This window comes from Lissotriton vulgaris, chromosome 1_1, assembly GCF_964263255.1.
Source record: "Lissotriton vulgaris chromosome 1_1, aLisVul1.2, whole genome shotgun sequence".
Lineage (NCBI taxonomy): Eukaryota > Metazoa > Chordata > Amphibia > Caudata > Salamandridae > Lissotriton > Lissotriton vulgaris.
The window spans coordinates 774,560,383-774,581,814 of NC_141685.1; the positions used below are offsets into that span (position 1 = coordinate 774,560,383).

At 39.9% G+C, this 21,432-nt stretch overlaps 1 protein-coding gene across 1 annotated transcript in view; it reads left to right on the forward strand.

Moving 5' to 3' along the window:
- The window catches only part of HMCN1 (hemicentin 1), a 1,183,532-nt gene that overhangs the window by 221,638 nt on the left and 940,462 nt on the right, over positions 1–21,432 (forward strand). The window contains exons 3-4 of the mRNA XM_086956029.1: positions 1,959–2,117; positions 8,018–8,140. Coding sequence (XP_086812155.1) covers positions 1,959–2,117; positions 8,018–8,140 — 282 coding nt within the window. The remainder of the gene's footprint in view (positions 1–1,958; positions 2,118–8,017; positions 8,141–21,432) is intronic.

Consider the following 21,432-nt stretch of genomic DNA (forward strand, 5'->3'; position numbering starts at 1 on the left):
GCATCAGAAGAGAGAGCGGATCAGAGAGGGAGGGAAATACAGGGGAAATGATAGATGGGCAGAGACAGACACAGAGGAAATCACAGAGACAGGGAGACTGAAACACAGAGCAAGGCAGAGGCGGACTGTGGAAAGATAGATACAGAGACAGACACAATTGAAAAGACAGAGACATTCAGGGGCAATGATAGAAAGAAGAGAAGAATGACAGAGGAAAAGAGAGGGGCGCAGACTGAAGCACAGAGAGGGGCAGATAGCGACAGCTGAAAAGAGAGAGGCAGAGACAGGCTCAGTGGAAAAGATAGAGAAGAAAAGGCACAGAGAGAGAGAGCGATAGACAGTGGAAAAGAGGGCACGAGAGAGGCAGATATATCAGAGTAGTAAGAGCGGCGAAAGAGAGAGAAAGAGGAGGAGAGACAGAAACAGGAAATATTTCTGCGGTTTGTTTTGGTTCTGGCTGACGGCGCCTCAGCCATAAATGAAAGATAAAGGGAGAGACTGCGGCATGGGGAGCGGGGCAGAGACGGGCTGCAGAGGAGAGAGCGCGCGAGGGGGGGTGACAGACAGTCATAGAGAGACCTCCAGCAGAGTCTTGCATTTAGGAAACAAAACGTGAAACTATGGTGCAGCCTCGAGAATTGGTAACATTACCTCAGGACCCAGAACATCATATGCTGCCTTCATTGAAAGGGATAATCTAACTCCTGAAATGTTCTTGATTATATAACCCAAGATCAAACAAAAACGAATTAACTATCGGAAGAAAAGCACAAGACCTTTAAAAAACACTTTCCTCCTTCACTAAAACATGAAGGTATACACCAAGTTCAATAAACTGGGTTCTAGAATATTAATTTAATGTAAATATAACTGGTGTGGCTCTGATTTTATACTTTGCTTATACTTTTTTTGTTAAACAACTGTGTAAACTAAGTGTTCTGGCATCTAGATGAGACGGACCACACTGTAGAAAACCTCAAATCCAAAACCGTTGCATAATTTAAAGAACAGGAATTATTACCACGATAGCCCATTTTATTGGCTTTATAGCTAAAACAAGCAACTGTTAGAATAGAATTCAGTAAAAGCTAAAAACACATTGGGATTTTGACGAGAACAAAACATTAAGTGCCCACATTTTGAAAATCACTGGGATTGTTATCTCGCTATACTAATGGTTAAGAGGGAAAAAGGTCAGTCGAACTCAACTGCATGTACCAAAGATGAGGAAAAAGAACTGTTAAACTAAAGTGAAGTAAATAATTACAAGGGAGGAAGGGTGACGAGACACACGGGGAGCAGCAGCCTTTGATGTGCCGGCCAGCCGTGCAGTGAATAATTAGGGGAGGAGAAATGCCGGCCTGAGGCCGAGTGCCACTGGGGGAAGCTTGAGATGCCTGTGGGAGGGAGGCTGGTGGCTTTGATGTGCACGCGCTTTTTGCCAATGCGCTTGTGCATTGAGCTTGCTTTTCTCGGGCACAGCATCAAATCGCCCGATGGTTAAGCTCTGGTTAAGCCCCAGTATGTCTCGACATCTGCAATGCGCAAGCGCATTGGCAGAGGTCGAGCCCTAAAAATAAAATGATTATGACATTGAGTTATTATCATTTTATTATTGCTTACACTGCTGGAAAGCAGTGGAGTGACGCTCCACCACCTCAGAGGGGGAGTCACTACTGCCCCTAAATTGGGGATGGAATATGGATATTACTTGAAGGAAGCATATTAAACAGTGACAGAATACATATAGACAAGTCAAATAAGTTTAACCGGATCTGCCTGTGAACCACACCTGTTTCAACACTGGAGAAGTCTGTGACTCCACTAATGATTCCTTTACAATTTTAAATAGCTTTTGGTATACTGACATGATCTGTTTGACTGCGTTGTTTGGTTGTGTTGATATATATTGCTTTTTTCTGGCTCAGGAAATAAGTCTATTTCTTTATTTCTTACAGGGTGGTGGCGACTGTCCAGAGATGAGCATTGGTGCCATCAAAATTGCTTTAGAAATTTCTCTTCCTGGATCTTTCATTTACGTTTTTACCGATGCACGGTCGAAAGACTACAGACTGACCCACGAAGTGCTCCAGCTTATTCAACAGAAGCAGTCGCAGGTAAGAGGGTGATCGGTAGGCTTATATCAGCTGTAGGCATGCCTATCTCATCGATGACTGTGTGTACTGCATTCATATTTCTTCTGAATTTGACGACAAATCAGAATCCCTGGCAAAAGTTAAAAATTCCGACTTCTTCCCATTTCCTCCATATAGCTTAGTACATAAGATGATATACCAGAATATCTCTGTCGGAATATCTCCAGACCCAAAAATCATGTCTTAGACATCGTCTACAATCATACAGCTCCATTACAGTTATTAATATAAAATCTATATCCAATGGAACAACATTTTTGAAAATGATATTTGGGCACCATATTTATGTCACACATTATTTCATTGTAAAATATTCTGGCATACAACCATATTGAAATATGCAGACTGGGCCACACTCTGTGAGATCCAGACAATGGCTGAAGATCAGTCTGTCTCTATAGGTGCCTGACAACTTAGGGGTATATTTACAAGGAACTGGCGTAGCTCGGTGTTACGCCAAATTTGGTAATCCCCCTCTCTGACAGAGTCAAACACAGGGATGGGTCATATATCCAAAAATGCAGTGCACCCCTGCGGTACTCCTAGTGCTGGTGCAAAAAAGCTGGCCAGCGCATGCTCTTTAGCGCTATTTTGCTAGGGTGCCTGCACTGCAGGGGCAATTGTTTATGTGCAGGAAGGGGCACCTTCCTGCACATAAACACATCTTTCAGGCGATTTGCTCTATCTATGTATGCTGAAAGAGCAAAATACGAGGAGGAATAAAACATTTCTCCTCGTATCGCCTGCTTAAGACCAGGTATTCCCTGGCGATATTTAAGGAGCTGGATACCTTGTAAATATGGGGCAGCATCAAAAAGCATTTGGTGATGCGGCGGAACGCCCACTGCCACACCCATTGCACGCCCCTTTCACTCTAAGTGCTGCGTGAATAGGGGGCATTATTTACAAGGTGGCATTAAGCCACATTAAGTGGCTTACCTCCTCCTTGTAAATGAGTCAAAGGAGTTAACGCCACCAGGACGTCGGAAAAAGTGACGTTTTGGTGGCAATAACTGCTTGGAAATATAGATCTTAGGGTTTATATTGGAGCGTCTGCTTGTGTCACTTTCTTACCTGTTTGTAAACTTTGTTTTTCTGCCTAACCACAATGGCTTTTCTATCGGCTAAGATTTCAGACCTGTCTACTTATCTTGCCCTTCCTCCCTTCATCCATCCATCCATTTACTCATCCATCCATCCTCCCACTTTGTTCGTGTTCTTAACAACAGTCAACCTAATAAGCCTAAAATCCACAGAAACCTTAGTGCATTTTCCTTTGTTGCTCTGCTAATCGCAGTTGTACATTGTAGCAGCCTGTGGATCAGCCATGCCTCCAAAGATGTACTGGTGAGCCCTGCAGTACATGTGTTTTTCCAGTCCATGTAATTAGAAGTGACAAACACTGAGAGACTTTTTTCGCCTTATGATTCACATTGACAGTTTTGATTCTTCAAGAGGACAGGTTGCCCTGTGGTATCACATCAGTCATGGTAACAAGAATTCCATCTTCAACTGTTTTTACGAATCATTGTATTAATAATGGTGCTAACCGGTGCCATGAACATTGTTCTCACATTGGGTTGTACTTTGGGTGCATTTTCGGTTCCACAGAACCTTTCATTTTATAATTGAAAAGATTAGCAAATTAAAACATGTTGGCAAACAGATAACACATTCTTTGTAGTTTCCAGTGATACAGAGTTGTCAGAAAGTTGGGAGGCGGGGACGCATAGCAAACATTATTCCCTTGCCCCATATTTTCTCAGGGCCCTGCTCTCGTTCTACAAACTTTAATTTATACATTTTTCAGCAAGCCGGCCGAACACCACTAGACTTCACTAGAAGCTGTAAATGCCATGTATTCTATTTCACTGGAGGATATATATGCATTTTTTAAGCTTAGGAACAGGTACTTATACTATGGGGAGGTCCTGCATTGAATTTTTGACTAAGGTCCCGCCACCCATGTCTACTTCACTAGTGCTGAAGTCATCACCTGCTGTAGGTAGTCATAAACATCTCCCGCATTGTAGGGGAGCAACGTTCAAGTCCCAAATAAATGAGTTATCTAAAGTATAAGATGCCCATGTGCTGTATACGGAGAGTTGTGGTGAATCCCTCTCTAGTTTTAAAAAGAAACTTGCAATGTTACTGCATTTACATGCATGTGGCGCCCAGGTTCTAACATTGTTAGAGAACAATGCCAATATAAGTGCTCAAATTGGCCATCAATTTTGTGTGTGAAGGCTAATACATAAAAAAAATAGTGAAACATGCTCATTGTGTCAGTGGTACAGGCAAACACACAGAAGAAAGAATACAAGGAATAAAAAGTATCTGTTTTATGACCAGTACAAGCACGGTGAATCTTGAGGAAGTTGGTTATTCCGCATCGTTTTCTGTGATTCCTTTTGGCTGGTCAACATGTAATTACTGGAATCAGCAGGAACTTAACTTTTGACCTTATAGTAGGTCCAATTTAAACTTATGCCAAGTTTCTCTCGCCTCTTCCTTGCTTCGCTAAGGTAGCAGCACCGTGATTTTTTTGGATCCTGGTTCAAGTATCTGTGAAGGAAAAGGAGTGCTGTAGCCGTATCTGCAATGCATCCCTTTTGGAGGTGTATAGAACCCTCCATCCTCCAAGGGTCATGCGGTAGACATAAGTTGGCTCTGGCCTCAGTGAAGAGCCTTCATTTTTAAAGATTGGACAATATTGACCATGGTCCATTCAACCTCGGTAGTCAATACTGTACTTTATACTGTCTCTTCTTACAGGTCTAGAGATGAGGGAACTTCTTACACATGCATCTGGTGCTCTTCCATTGCTAGCACCAAACCTGGGCTCTAGCTTCTGAAAACGAACTCTTCCCTACCACTGCCTCCTTCCCATCAGCATCATTGTCATAATGATTGTTTCTTTAGTGTTACATACAGATAACAGACAAAGCGCTGCAGGATCAGGCAAAATAGTCAATACAGAAAAGGACCATTTTTAAAGCTCTATGAAAGGATAATAGGGGCTCTCTAACCTGTAGTTAATATGTGTGCACGTTGTAAAAATTGCTTTTTATGCGAGACAACTTTGTAAAATACACAACAGAGATGGGGAATGGCCAAAGAAAGAGGAACAGTCTGCTGTTCTCTGTGATTTTCCGCTTCTCCCCTATTGCTTAGTCATCTCAAAATCTTTCCGCTCATCTAACCGTTTCTAATCTAGCTCTTATGTCTAGTGACTGCTGTTTTCCAAAATGTTATTGTTGACGTCTACATCCTCAAACTAGAATATAGAAACAAATAATAGCACTGTTTAACATATGTGGACATCTTTTCTGAAAGAAAGTTTAAAGGATGAACGGTTTTTGCAACATTTACCTGTAGAATAGTAGTTTCCAACGTAAATCCAGTATGGCTGGATCCATGCCAGATTTTCAGAATATCCAAACAAGGTGTGTGTATGTGTGTGTGTGTATATATATATAGCCCCAGTGAGCTTCTTTCCCAAAGTCGACTAATTCACGAACTGCAATAAAGTGCAAGTGCATAAACTATATAGTGATTTTGCGGACAGTGGTTGTCTATTGCAAGTAAAGGCAAGGCTTTGATTAAATACCAGTTTAAATACCAAGGAGCTCAATATAAGACATGTGGCATACAATTAATATCGATAATCAATTATGTTGCTGGAGATAAAATGTCCCCCTGTCAACCATGAGTAGACAAACAAAACCTACACATATACCTAGGTGGATACATACAGAATAAATATTAAATAAGCAGATATAATACAATCTATAAAAGATGAAATATGCATAAATATTCATACATGTAGCAAATAAATATGTGTATAAAAGATTACTAAATTATTCATAAATAATCAATAAATATAATGGTAAAATCCACAATTTTAAGATATCATATAAATAACTCCCAAGGAGATGTAAAACAATCCTAGTATGAAATTATATAATGAAATCTGTCAATGATTTAGAAAGTATTTTATAGACATGTAAACAGATCCTCAGTAACATTGAGATCGAAAGGTTGTTTTGTGTTTAATTCTAAAACATATCTGGTCTCTATTTGACGTACAATTTCCTCTCTGTTACCTCCCCTCCTACTAGTAGGGATAGAGTCAATTACAAAGTATCTCAAGTCTCGGCTCTTAGAGTCATGTTTGGTTTTGAAATGCTGTGCCACTGGGTAAGTATTGTCTTGCTTGTTAATCGCTCTTAGATGTTGTAATATTCTTTTGTGTACTTGGAGCTTTGTGCTCCCTACATAAAGTAGGTTGCATGGGCATGACAATACATAAACCGCATACTCGGTTTTACATGTGAGTAATTTGCCAATCTTATGTTCTTTTTACTCAATATTTTCTGGACTGGTTCTAACAAGTTCATCTCGCATAGAGCGACCTCTCCTGTAGGTTATGATATATATATATATATATGTATATCAAACAAAGGAAATATCCACACTTCCGCAGTACATGTGGCGAACAGAGGCAACATAAATTCTCCAGATTTAGGCACTGTTGTTATTTATATATATAAAATCCAAATAGAAATCATCAAGTCAAGCAGCAGTTATCATCAGGATCATTTGTGGATCCAACGCCCATGGATCTATATTGTAAAATCAAACAAAACAAATGCCAGTGCCGAGATATTCACTTGAAACGCTGATTAGATCATGAGAAAAATTGTTATGAACATAACATAAACAATTTGCATAAAAAATTGAAGCATATGAATTTATTAATGCTTCTTTTTGATTTCTTCACTTTTTTACACAACAATATTTTGAGCATGGAAATACAAAAATTCTTTTATATACAGACTATATACAAAAACAATTGCCAAAATACACATTAGTATATACACACTTCAAACATGCTTGGCCATACATTCAACTAAACATTTATACAAACATAAAACAATGATTGGTCTTGAAGTCAAATGGACTAAGATAGTAAACTCAGGGGATAAGTCCTTATTGTTCTGCAATTTCAAAGTCTTAGAAAAAAAGATTCAAAAGAGTAACAAGATTGAATACTGCGGCGATCCACACGCCTTCGTCAAAGCAGCTTCCGTGTGCACTTCCCCTGGAAATACCACCTTTATGAAAGTGGATTGACGACATAGGAACTAAGCACCTATTGTGGTCCTGATGAGAACCCCGGCAATGTGCGGGGTTTGAAACGCGTAGACCCTTCTGGTCTTGGGTCATTCAATTTGCGTTATTTACAACGGATGGTAGTGAATAAAACGAGATCCTTGTTACTCTTTTGAATCTTTTTTTCTAAGACTTTGAAATTGCAGAACAATAAGGACTTATCCCCTGAGTTTACTATCTTAGTCCATTTGACTTCAAGACCAATCATTGTTTTATGTTTGTATAAATGTTTAGTTGAATGTATTCCCAAGCATGTTTGAAGTGTGTATATACTAATGTGTATTTTGGCAATTGTTTTTGTATATAGTCTGTATATAAAAGAATTTTTGTATTTCCATGCTCAAAATATTGTTGTGTAAAAAAGTGAAGAAATCAAAAAGAAGCATTAATAAATTCATATGCTGCAATTTTTTATGCAAATTGTTTATGTTATGTTCATAACAATTTTTCTCATGGTCTAATCAGCGTTTCAAGTGAATATCTCGGCACTGGCATTTGTTTTGTTTGATTATACTATTTTTGGCTCAGCCTTGCTGAGTTGTGAGTCAAGGCCCTTTGTGTTTTTTGACATGGATCTATATTGGCCACCCCCTGCTCTAATAAGACAGAAGAGAAATGTGTTTACATATCGTGTATGCCATAAAACTATATACATCTTATTTTTGCTTGCATTTTTTTACCTCTAGGTTGTATTCGTTCTCACTGGCGATTGTGATGACAGGGCCCACATTGGTTACAAGGTGTATGAGGAGATTGCCTCAACAAGTTCTGGTCAAGTGTTCCACTTAGACAAGAAGCAAGTTAATGAGGTAAATGTAACACATAATGGAAATAAAACTGTTTTGTCATTTTACTTGTCCAGTTCTGTGTCATAATTATGATGTTAAAATCAACAAAAGCTACTTGCTGAACCAAAATCATTAAACCCATCAAAGGAGTTTGGCGCTACAAGATGTTTTGGTCAAATATACTGATTATCAAATATCACTACTAAATGTTTTCAAAGCATTTCAGTCCAATAATACTGATGATAATGCTTCATTTATTTGTACACTTAAAGACCCACCACCTTTTGTTCTCTAGGCCAATTAACCATTTATTATGTGAAGTGTTATGAAGAAACTTTCAAAAGCCCTACTTTCATCCCCTAAACAATTTCATTGGAGCTCGTACAAAGTTAGATCAAATGCATAATAACTTCAGTTTGCTAATAAATGCCTTACTTAAAGGAGCCTTTTCCAATGGAAGTGCATTGTAGAAGCTAGATATAAATCAGAAGGAATTGTATTTTGGCTGTTTTTTACAACATTACCAGCCACTACGTAGGCATATCACTACATCATTATACACTACTTCACTAAGGTAAGTTTGATGATTTCTACCACTATATAGTCCATACTAAAAATACCCAACCGTTACCTGGACCCTTTTTTGTGTGAATTATTTTGTTGTTTTTAATTGTTAATGTACATGTAATGTTTCATATTTTATTATCGTTCACCTTTTTGCTTATCCTCATTTTGTAATTGCATTTTTTAAATTAATTATTCATTTATTGGTTTATGCCGAAACATTTAATTAACCATCATTCATCCCTATTTATTGCATTTCTTGTCTTAATCCATTAATGACCTTGTATGTGTTTAATTGTATTTGATTTCACTTAATTTCTTATTCTACATCTCACCCTTAAACTTTTACTGGCCCTTAATTGATGTTGTTTTTTTCCATTAAAGTAAATACATTTACTTGATGTATTCCTTAATCTCGTCTTTTCCATTTTATATATTTTTTAGTTGATTAAATTATGATGATTCATTCATTACTTATGACTCATATAGTTAATAATATTGATATGTATGTGTTTGTATTATGCTACCTACTATATTTTGGGTAAAGGTTTATTAAATGAAACAAGCTCCTCAATAAAATAATATTCGTTCATTCTTGTAGGGAATTTAATAAGTAATATATTTTATTTTAGTTAAAATATTTTATGCTTACCATTGAATATATAGTGGCAGACGATGTATTAGTTACCTTGATATTTTGATCAATTGTCAAACAATATAGTGAGAGTGCACTCTTTTTTTCTTGTAACACATATTTAATATTTCTGGCATGGAGATACAATGATTTTCTCAGAGCTGTGTGATTTTCTTTGGTCAAGTTTCAAAGCCAGGATTGGACACTATAGTCTGCAATTGAGGCTATAGACCTCATCTCTTACAATGCAGCATCTTAGGACACAATATTTCTGTCAGGTGATATTTAGGTTACAATATTCTGGCGCCATACCTGCATATTGCAGTGCATTTATTTTCACAAGTCACAAATAAATGAAAATATTGTTGTGTACTCTGAGCAAAGAAAGGACCCTTTTATGCTTGAACCAGATTGGAGCAAGTTCCAGAGTCTTCGAATTGGGCGTTGACATACCGTCACCTTTGTGCGACAAAAGTAGATTTTAAAAGGCCAATTATAGCACTTTTTGCCTGAAAACATGGGATAAAATGTTCAATGTTTGAGGTTGATTCTTTTCTGTTCCCATTTTGAAAACTTTACATATATTTTACTGTATTGGACACCACTGTGGTGGAACCAGTTCTCAGCAATAGTAGAAAAATGGAATATAAACTGTTAGCTTCAGCTTTGTTGGCAGGTTATGTTACTGTAATAGGGGTCATGCATCATAAACCATCCCTTTTAGGATTTAAAATTATCGGTCACATATTGTATAAACCTTCCTGGCTAAAATTAGATAATTTACTTATTTGACTGTTTGCGGCTATGTGTTAATCGAGTCAACTATTCCCCAAACTTGCGAGTGATCACCTTGTAAACTTTTTGGATATCCTGGTGAAGAACCCTGCTTAAATATTCCAGTGTTCGACTCAACCAAAATGTTATTTGTGCCTTGGAAATTAATATATTGATATTAATATCAGATCATTAAATTTACTTTAAAAGGCTTCAAACTGGAAGAAGAGAGAGCAGATGCACTAGTATTTCACCAAAATTGAAATTTGGTAAAAATGAGACATGAGAAAATTCATTCACATCAGGTCCCTAAGTTACGTTTTGTAGTGTTGTTCACTTCACATTTAACCGAGAAATGAAATGTTAAGCCACTTTGGCTAAATTCTGACAACTATATGGATTACTAGAAAGGCAAATTCCCATCAGTCCTTCTATGGAGAGTCAATGTCTTCCTTTATCAGCAACATTTCAACTCTGCCAACCATGATGTCGACCCAGACCCTCTGATGTCCTCCTTATCTGTGGCCCGATGAACAAGACTATCTTGGGTGGATATGTTTTGTCCCTTCACGCTACATGACTCTGGAATTAGCTTACACTTGGCATTAAGCCCATCTCTGATTTTCTTGGTTATCTTAGCGCACGAAGACCCGGCTCTTCAAAAACTAATAACACCTCTCCTCTTTAATATGTGTTTTATATTAAAAAGCCTACATATTGAAGGCAAAATCGCAGACAAAGCTGATATATTCCAACGACTCAAGCACAGAACAGAACCAGTCCTAAGGTGGTCATCTCATATAGTCAAAAACGCCACAGAATTCATGTTGTGTAGTAGCATGCAGTTCGCAACAGAAGACGTCACAACTCATACGTTGGCTGCCAAAGAAAAAAAACATGCAACGGTTTCCAAAAAAGCATCACAGCCAATGGACTAACTGCATTTTTGCAGAATCTCTTGTGAGGATCTAGCAAAACAATAGATCTGGTTTTATGTGCTAACACATGCAAACACGTGCATTCACATATGCTGTTTGCTTGAGTTTACCACAACCAAGCCAGTCCCATTGGCTTTGACAATGCTTGCTTTTTTATTACTAGCATACACACAATATCTCCAACGCACATGCTTATATAATATTTTCTCTTACATATGCAACACTGTCACATACAATGGTGTTATAAATACAAACACATGAGAATGCGGCAGCTGTAGAAGAAGTAAGTAGTGCTGATGATAGTGGTGGCGGTAATAGTGATGGTGGTAGTAATGGTATCAGTGATTGTAATATTGGTGGTAATGGTAGTGCCGGTAGTGGTAACGGTGATGGTGAGTATAATGGTGGTGGGAACCGCAAATGGTAGTGGGGTGGTTGGGTTGTGATGATAATAGTGGTAATGCTCATTGTATTGGGGGATATAAATGCTAATGCTTGTGGAGACGAAGGATGTTGTTGGTATTGGCAATGATGATAATGGTGCTGTGGTAGAAATGGTGGTGGTAATGGTGGTGGTGATAATGGTGGTGGAAATGGTGGTGGTGATGGTAATGGTAGTGGTACTATTGGTTGTAATGGTGATTATTGTAATGGTGGTAGTAGTGTTAATGTTGATAATGGATGTAAGGGGGTGGTGATGTTGATGATGGCACTGGTGGTGGTGGTGATGATAGTGGTTGTAATGCTGGTGCAAATAGCAATGGTGGTGGTAGGGCATAAAAGGTTTGGCAATGTGATGTAATTGGGGTGGTGTTAAAGTGATGCTGGTAATGGCAATGACAGTAATTGTATTGTTAATGGCGGTGGTAATGGTATTGGCGGTAGTGTCGATGATAATGAAGATAGGTAAAGGTTACGCATTGGTACTCAATAATCATTTGGTACATTTTATCATGCAGGTTTGCACTCTGTATATCAAATAAGTAACATGGAAAGCTCCTTAAAAGTGCCCATGGGCCTTTTAAGTATCGAAAAGATGACGGTGATCAAGCTGGCAGGCGTGGCCTGGCCGAGCGGAATTCAATACCACTGCAAGCTCCAGTGAAGTGCTCAAGCAGAGGGTGGGGCAGGGCAAAGGCTGGGACTGCAATGAGCTTATGGTCAAAGAAGGGTGGGGTAGATCAGGAGTGGGCTTGTGCAGCCACACTGAAGTGGAGGCAAGAAGGCTAAGGCTGAGCAAAACCTGGTACTGCCAGGAGCCAGGGTGACAAGGAAGGTGATGCACAGAAGGATTAAGGGTCTTATGAGACATCGGGACATTCATTTTGAGGTTAGACTCCCCTGCTGTGTAAATACAAAAAAAGCGATTAAGAGGCTCTCTTAAGGTCAGGTTCACACTTGAGTCCTACCAAAATCTTCTACTGTTTTGAAAAAACAGTACAAAAAAAGGATTTCTGTATGCAATGCAAGTATGAGATATATAACTGAAAGTGTGATGACAGAGACAGTATACTATTCATGTGAAATATAGACCTGCATGTATTGAAATGGAACCACTTCTACAAGGCGGATTGAAACAAACAATGGCCAACAGTATGATGCTGAGAGAGAATTGCTCCTCAGAGCTCAACCAAATTATGACTGACAGACAATGTGTCAAGTCAGTGAGTCTACACTCTCCCAGATACATACTGACTGGTAGGTTTGCAAATTGGCCCCCTGATTCCTCTAGCAACAATGCAAGCTGATTTTAAAAACATAGAAACACATTACCAAACAACCACGACAAGCCCATGTGGACCTTGTTAAAGGAAATTGTTTTTGTTTTTGTTTGTGAGAACCAAAGTAGGATTTTTTGCTGTACATCAAAAACATTATTTGCAAAAGTTTGTGGTTTAGTATGACATGTCTTGAAAGGTATGATTATAAACAAGTTCTGAGATGTTTATCAAAGTTCTACTTCAATTTCCTGGTCAATCAAGAACTATGCTGTAACAATAACCTGACTCCAAAAACACTACAGGGTATACAAATAAGAAGACATTTGCTATGCAAATGCCGCCAACATGATGTAACATATCTCAGGTTCATCTATTTGACCGTGATTGTTTGGGGCCTAGATGACAGTAAACTAACATATTTTGCTCTAAAAATAATTGGGCTGCCCTTGTAATTTTTGGCCCGCTGTTTATACAACTTGCAGACACTTATTGGGCTGAAATAGAGTGACAAATGTAAAAAGCATTTTACTGGTCCCAGGGACTCCAATTCAGTGTTTGAGACAGTTCAAATGCTCTTTTATAGGTGTTAATCCCATTTTAGGAGCTGGAAATGTTTTTTGGACTCTTAAAATAGAACCTAATGGATACCGATTTGGTGCTTGGAAGGGACGTGCTGTAGGTGTCCCTTCCAAATATCAAATTGATATCTACTGTATCACTGTTTTGCTAATAAAATCCGGCTTCAAAACATTAATATTTTACTGACACCTCAAAAGACGTAGTAATGCATTTGCAAACGGGAAAGTACCCTTTGTAAATGTGTACAAATGTTTGTTGATGAGTAGGCAGTGGTCCACTACCACCTCTTAAACAAACAAAAAGGAGTAAACACAGTGGTTAATTTGTAAAAAAAGCATAAGCACCGAAGCTTTTGTCATGAGGCATCTTGCACCATGCCATATTTCCTTTCAGTGCTGCCTAAATCAGAACCAACTACCAGCTATGAAAGTGGGCAGAGGATGTGGTGTAATGGCCAGAGCTGCTGACTTCGAAGCTGGGGAACCAAATTCAAGTCTCGGCGTCGGCTTGACATCCTTTGATTCTAGGCAAATCATTTAGTCTCCCTGTAAATGGATGTGTCCTTAACTGGTGCTCATGAAAAGCTCCGGTGTTGATGATTAAGTGCCAGTGCTGAGCACCGGAAACCACCGGCTCAAGTCAGGCACTGAGTAAACTTTCCTTTTTAAATGCAGTCATGTTTCCTTCAAGGAAAATGGTTTGCTTTTTAAAAAAGTTTACTTTATTAAAGGTGATCACAGACATGGTGATCTGCTGGACCCAGCAGGCCCCGTCCCTGTGATGCCCTGCAATCGTAGTGAGTCACAATTTGAGAGCTAATTCATTAATATTCGTGTGGTAGCTCAGATTGCACACCGCTACGATTCTGAGTTTTAAGAAGAGATCTATTAGTGCAAAAGTCAGTTCATAAAAATCTTTACCGGTCATAAAAATACTGGTCACAATTTATGACTAATATTTTACGACCGGTAGATAATTGTGCATCTGGCCTTTAGTGAGGTAATAGTACAGGGTGCAGTATTTACTGGGTTCAGTATTAGCTTTTCATTCTAAATTCCGAACCTCAAAATGTGATATAAACCACATTTTCCTCTTTCTAAGCTGTGAAACTCGGAATATTGTAGTCATTTTCTGCTCAAATTTCACAAGGTTTTATCCACCCACATCTGCATTACTGTGGCCAGTGGAATGAGGGTTTTAGAAGCCTTGTTTAATGGCCTGAAACTTGAACTTTCATGTAGGTTTTGGCAGATTTTGTGACACAGATGTGACTTGTGTTTGTACCTTGCTGATGTGTCTACTCTTGCCTTTGAATTCCACAGATCAGTTTGGCAGGTTCTCTACCTCCAACTGAGTGACTAAATCAGTGAAGGAGTTCTGGTACTCTATGGAGTTACCATCATAAGGTGTGAGCAGTGTTACTTACCAATGCTACCAATGTTGGCAGCGTTACAGATGTTACCGAACTTACTCTGTTGCGTATTAGTGGTTACTGATTTGACCAATGTCATTGGTGTTACCAATGTTAGCAATGCTAGCAGCATTGTTAGTATAATTAATGGTATCGCTGTTTGTGTGATACCAATGTTAGCTGTGATACCGATGTTGCCAATATGACCGGTGTTACTGATTATACCAAAGTTAGCAGTGTTGCCGATGTTAGAGATTCTACCAAACCAGGGTTACCAATGATAGCGGTGTTACTGATCTTATTATTTAACCAATGTTAGTAATGCTACTGACGTTAGTGATATTCCTGATGCAAGCTGTTTTGCTGATGTTTGCAATGTTTTTGGTGGTACCAAACTTAATGCTGTTAGTGTTCCAATATTAATGGTGTTACTGTTGTTAATGTAGCACATGTTAGTGCTGTTACAATCAATCAATCAGGAGGTTTGTAGTGCGCTACCCACCCGTGAGTGTCTCAAGGCGCTGGGGAGGGGCTGCAGCTCCGGATCAGCTGAAGAGCCAGGTCTTGAGGCTCCTCCTGTAGGTGTCCAGAGTGGGGGAGCGTTTCATGTTGGCTGGGAGCTCATTACAGGCTTTGGCTGCGATGTAGGAGAAGGAATTTTTTCACCCGCTCTGGTTCTGCAGATGCGCGGGGTTCCTTTTGGGTATGTAGAAGGAGACTTTCATTCAGGAATTTGAGTCCAATGTGGTGAAGGGATTAGTAGGCGTGGGTGAGTGACTTGAAGGTTACTCTCTTCTCGATGGGGAGCCAGTGGAGGTCTCGCAGGTGTGGTTGATGTGCCAAATGCTGTGGGATGCCGAGGACGAGTCTGGCTGCGAGGCTTTGGATGGTCTGGAGTTTGCATAGTAGGAATTTGTTGATTCCGGCGTAGAGGGCGTTTACGTATTTCTAGTCTTCTTGTAATTAGTGCGTGGGTGATGGTCTTTCTGGCCTTGGGGGGAGGGATCCACTTTATGGTCTTGTGGAATATGCAGAGGGCCTAGAAGCAGGTGGAGACGAAATTGGTGGTGTTACCAATGTTAACAATATAATATCAATAGGGTTATGAAGCGCTTTACAGATTCTGCCACATAATACAATAGGACATTAGGTATACCACATCCAGAGTCTATTTCTTTTTACTAAACCAACTGGAAGTTCACCTTTAAAAAAACTAAAAACTTCTTTCAACAATAAATTCCCAAAAATACAGTACCATTTGCTGGGGGGTAATATTGCATGAGAGTCAGTTGATCAATGAGTGTAAATTCATGCGTTTTGAGCTCAAAAGATGAATTTGAACTGATAAATCCAGCTTTGTAGCTCAAAATGGCGTTGTAAATCAGGCACTAACTTTTTTTTATCTAATCTTACCTCTAAACATCTGAGGTGTATAAGATTTGAACACAAACAAGCATTGGCAAAGTCAATTAGTCTGTATTGGTACCATTCTTTTGGCTTTGTCAATGGTTGTTTTGTTTTTATATGTTTTATGTAAGTCTTTATTATTGGGGGAGGTTTCAATCTCATATATATATGCTACAAACATTGCTAAAACTAAAATATTTTTTTCCTCAATAGCACATATTACTCTTTCTGTGGATGTACTTCTTGTCAAAGAGCAGAATGCCATCACTCACAGTGAAGTTAGCCAATAGCTGTAATTTAGCTGACAAACTATGCTATGCTGTGTGGTGTAATGGGTGGAAGAACAATATTGAAGACACAACAACAGATGAGTGAATGAAGAGGGCTGTCTAAAACCCCCTATATTTAAGTATATGTTGTATATAATATTAGTAAAAATAAAAGGTTCTCGTCTAACACCAGATCTAAAAATGTCCTGTATTTATCCACTCTATAACTTCCATGAAGTGGTGAAACCACATCTTGCCCACCAGGTTCTCCTTTCCTCTGTTAGCCATGCTCTTTCATCCTACAGGTCTTCATTCTTATTAAATAGATAGACATGAAATAGATTTAAACAAACAGCAAGATTCCGTTATAACAGGGATTTATTTGTGTGAATTACAAAATTAGCAGTAGAATACACTCGGGCCAGGATTGATCAATATTTGGTGCAAGCAACGCAGCAAGACAACTTGCTGCATTGAGTGAAATGGAGAGGGCAGGGATGCACCATAATTACTAACGTATGGCGTATTCCTGATCTCTCTCTCTGCGTCGGTGCACTTGTGGCTGCCAAGTGCCAACACAGGCACCCTTGTGTCCTGGTGCAAAGGTGCCTTTGTTACAACTAGGATTGTTTTTGTGCAGAAATGGAAATCTTCCTGCACAAAAACAATTCCCAGGGGTGTTTTCTTCTTTCTACGTGTGTTGCAGAATGCAGCACACCTAGAAAGAGGAAATAAAGAGGAGAAAAATAACATATTTCTCCTTGTTACGCCTCAGATGGAAAGGTGTAGCATTTTGATGCATTGCCAGCCTTACTAGTCTGAGTAAATCTGACAATGCGCCAAAAAACCATGGGTGGTAGTGTGGGAACGCCCAAGCTCCACCCATGAAAACCTTCCCCACGCAGAGTAACGCAAGGCAGAAACTTTCATAGCCATGCTTTCCTGCAGATTTTGTAGGCCATGCAGGTCCACACAAGGTGGCTCTGTGTGGTGTGTGGCCGAGTACATCTTACTTGAAGGCAACACATGCCCTTGATAAATCTGGGCCTCAATTTTTTCTGCAGGCAGTACTTCTAGAAATATATGACACCGGTGGTGGCGAAATGGCTCCCTGGCTAGTACTAAAACACCACCATTGTAGGCAGCTGCCTCAGGTTGTATGATGAAAGGCCAGAAGACGGTGCCAGACTGGAGGAAGTGGACTTAAACAAGGCCTTGTTGTCAAGGCACTGGGGAGACCCAACGTGCAAAATATTTTTTTCTTGGGGTACTGAATATTCCTTAATCCAAAATTTGGAAGTTTTGAATTAATATAAATGGTTTAAAAGGCAAGTAATATGTAGCCATTGTGCTTAAAACATGTCACATTATTTGAAAAGCCCTAGATAGATATAGGGGCTCGAAAGCATAGAAACCAAACTAAAGCCGGAGATTATGGGGCATATTTACAAGGGGGTTGCGCCTTCGGAATGTCACTTTTTCCCACATTCCAGTGGCGCAATGCCCTGCCCCATATTTACAAAGCGGCGTTAGGCCACTTTATGTCGCTTATCAGCGCTTTGTAATTATTGTCCCCTTTCATGCAGGTATCTGTGTAAAGGGGCGTGCACTGGGAGTTGCTGTGGGCGGTCCACTGCAACACCCATTGCTTTTTTGACACTGCGGAAGATTTCAAGGATCAGTAAATCTGAGGCATTGCCAAAAACTAACGCCACTGAATAGCATAACTGGCCAACGACAGGGGGGTTAGGCCCAGAGGAGCAAACACCGGGTAGGGCCGTATTATACTAACTAGGAGAAATAGCATAACTGCATAATACTTTTATTTCTCCTTGCTTTTTTCCCTTTACTTTCTTCTGCGCACATTGAAAGAGCAAATCTCATTTAAAGATTGTGTATATGCAGGAAGGTGTCCCTTCCTGCACATAAACAATCATCCCTGCAACACAAACACCCTTGCAGTATGTACAAGGGTGTTTATGTTGGCGTGAAGCAGCTTTCTTTAGCACCAGCACTAGGGAAAACAGAGGAGTTCGTCGTATTCTTGTAAATACAACACATCCCTGCATTTTGGAAATTACGCAGCGCGGCGCTGCTAAATTGTCTGCAGCGCCGCGCTTCACCATTTCCTTCGAGATATTCCTCTATGTTGGGACATGTCTGGTAGGAGTAGAAGTGGAAGCTGGCACACTGACTTGGCATAATTAGATATGCTTTACATTGTTGCCTAAATTGAGCTATTAGTCTTTTGCACCGTAAGCTTTAGGTTGATTGTTACATGATTCAATGATGGATTCATGCCATGTATACAACACACACTACCTTTGGGACTGCTGGCATAGTTGTTTCCATTTAATGTTATGAATGGAAAATATATGCGCAAAAGAGCATTTGTGTCATTTCTGCACTGGTGCAAGAAAGAGTAAGAGGGGTGGCCAAGTGTTAGCGTGTTGTGTGGTTGTAGGAGGCCTCCTGACAGAATGCAACCCCGCTGTCAGGCAGCTACATGCACCAACTAGCTGCTAGATGGCCAGTCATCAAAGAGAGCTTGGTTGAAGGTCATTGCAGAGACGTCCTGATGAGCCATGGCAAGTCCGCGCAGTTTCCAGGTCTCAGCGCGCATTCCAGCCCTGACCTGGCAGCCGAGGGTTACACGTCTGGAGAGAAGATAAAGTGAATTTCCTTCCCTCCCCGAGGCACTTCTTGCCCCGCATCCTGGCCTCGCTACAGAACTTGGAATGAAACATCTTTTGCGAAGACAGCAGCATTTGAAGCTGCCCAGCGCCTGAATTATCGGAAACCACCAAGCGCAAAAGTTTGAATTAAAACCTTCCGATCGTAAATTGTCTACAATAAATAAGTGGAAATGATTTGAACAAATACGCACATACAATTTTGAGAACTTTGACAGATGAGGGAGATTCCAGTTTTGTTTTGAAGCAATGGACTTTGAAATATGTGTAAACAAAAGATTGTTAAAAAAATGTTGGACTCGTTTTCCTAATTATCTTTTTCGACAATCGCTCAAAATAAGAGCGAGTCCAAGGACTTTGGAGTAGCAGCAGGACAGGACCCTGTGCAAACCAGCGCTTTTTTATGGGACTAAATATTGGCAGTTAATCAATTTCCAAAGTGTTCAGATGAAGCAGTCGAGGCTATTATTAAAACTAATCCTGTAAGAGGACCCGGACACACACACACACACGCACTCGCACACACACACACACAGACACACACACAGGCACACACAGTGCAGAGTGGGGTTAGGCGTTTTATCAGAACGGCATTTAAAATCAAAATCACTGGAAAGAAACTTCCCCCACAACTCACTCGTTAACAATGGGATGTGTCCCTTTGTCGGTAGAGGTATCACGAAGGGTGGGTGTATTTGTGTAAAAAAACTATGCCTGTTTATACAGGGTTATCTGTGAATTGAGTATGTTTATCTGTGTGTTTGTGTGAGCTGTGTGTGTAACAGTGCATGATATGTGTTCTTTACTTTTCAGTTCATGGACAGACCGTAAGTGTCAGGGGCGTAGGAGACACTAAAATTCTGGGGGGACAGGGACAACCTTGTGGACTTTCCATTGACCCCATACAAATCACCGCCCGTTAAACAAATACAGTCGCATAGTTTTGAAGTGAAATATTGAGAAAAGCAGGCATGTAGTCACACTTTGCATGTATACTTTATTGTTATTTACATTCACATAGTAATCAGCCCATATGTTAAAAAACATGTATATGAATCTTGCATCTTCATGCACCAAGCAAAACAGGTCACTGACTTCGGTAAGGGCGTCATGTTTGTAAGTGCATTATGGTTTGAAAAGTACCTGCTGCTGCATTCCTGATGTCCACCAATTTTCAGGCAACAATAAAATTGTGAATATAACTTCGGTGATTTAATGATCTTTATTGAGAGAGATCAGAGGTCTGACTACTGGAAGTTTTGACTCATGGTAAGGTAGCCACAATGTGTTAATATGCCTGCTGCAAAGAACTTGTACCAGGCAGATCACAAAATGCATATAATGTAAATAGGTCAGTGAGTTACTGCTCTTGTCTGAGAGATTCTTTTGCTCTTTGCAGTTTATAAGTTAAAATCCTAACATTGAACAATGAGCTATTAACCGTCATCAAAGAGCTGCATGAAAACGGCAAGATATAGATTAGAACGTTATGATTTTTACCCAGTCTTTCATTATCCTAAGGTTGGAAAATGGGTTCATTAGGATGGAAATCAATTCTGATTATTAAAGAGAACCCCCAACCATGGTGTTATGTTTTAAATGCTGGGTTTGCGCTTCTCTAGTGTTGCAAAGCCATCTGTGCCCTGGCACTCCCCAACTTTTTGCTGACTTGTACTGGTGGTACCTGACTCTGACTGACCCTGGCCTCTGACTAACCAGGCCCAGGGCCAGTGCTATGTTGAAAGAGACACTTACAAATACAGTAAAAAAACACCTACATACACTAGGGTGCACTATGGGTAGGGTACCTCCATGATTGACATGACCTCTCCTATACGGCCCTAGTAAATAATAGGGCATGGGAATTGAAACTACCTTTAAGTCCCTAGTATATATTAGGGCATAGTGGTTTAGAGGCCAGCATCCCTTCCTGCACTTGCATGTGTGCACTGCTGTAGCCTGAAGTCAGTTTAATAGCAGGCCTGTGTTGGAGAACCGCTTTTAAAATGCAAATTGGGCCCAATCTTGACTCTTGGGTTTGAGGCACATACAAATTGATAACCTACAATGTTGGGGCATGTTAGGTATCCTCAGGGGTTCCCCTAAGTGTCCCAGGGGTTAGAGGTCAGGTATCTACAAGGAGGACCCTTATAAAACGAGCGTTATATGCCCTGGGATCCTTAAATAGTCAATGGTATTGGAAAAATTGCCCAGTTAATTTTTCCATTGCAGCTCCCCAGCCCATAGGTTAACATTGCAAGAGGTTATTAATTAATAACTAGATAAAGGAAAGCCATACAACTAGGATTAAAGGACTCAGAAA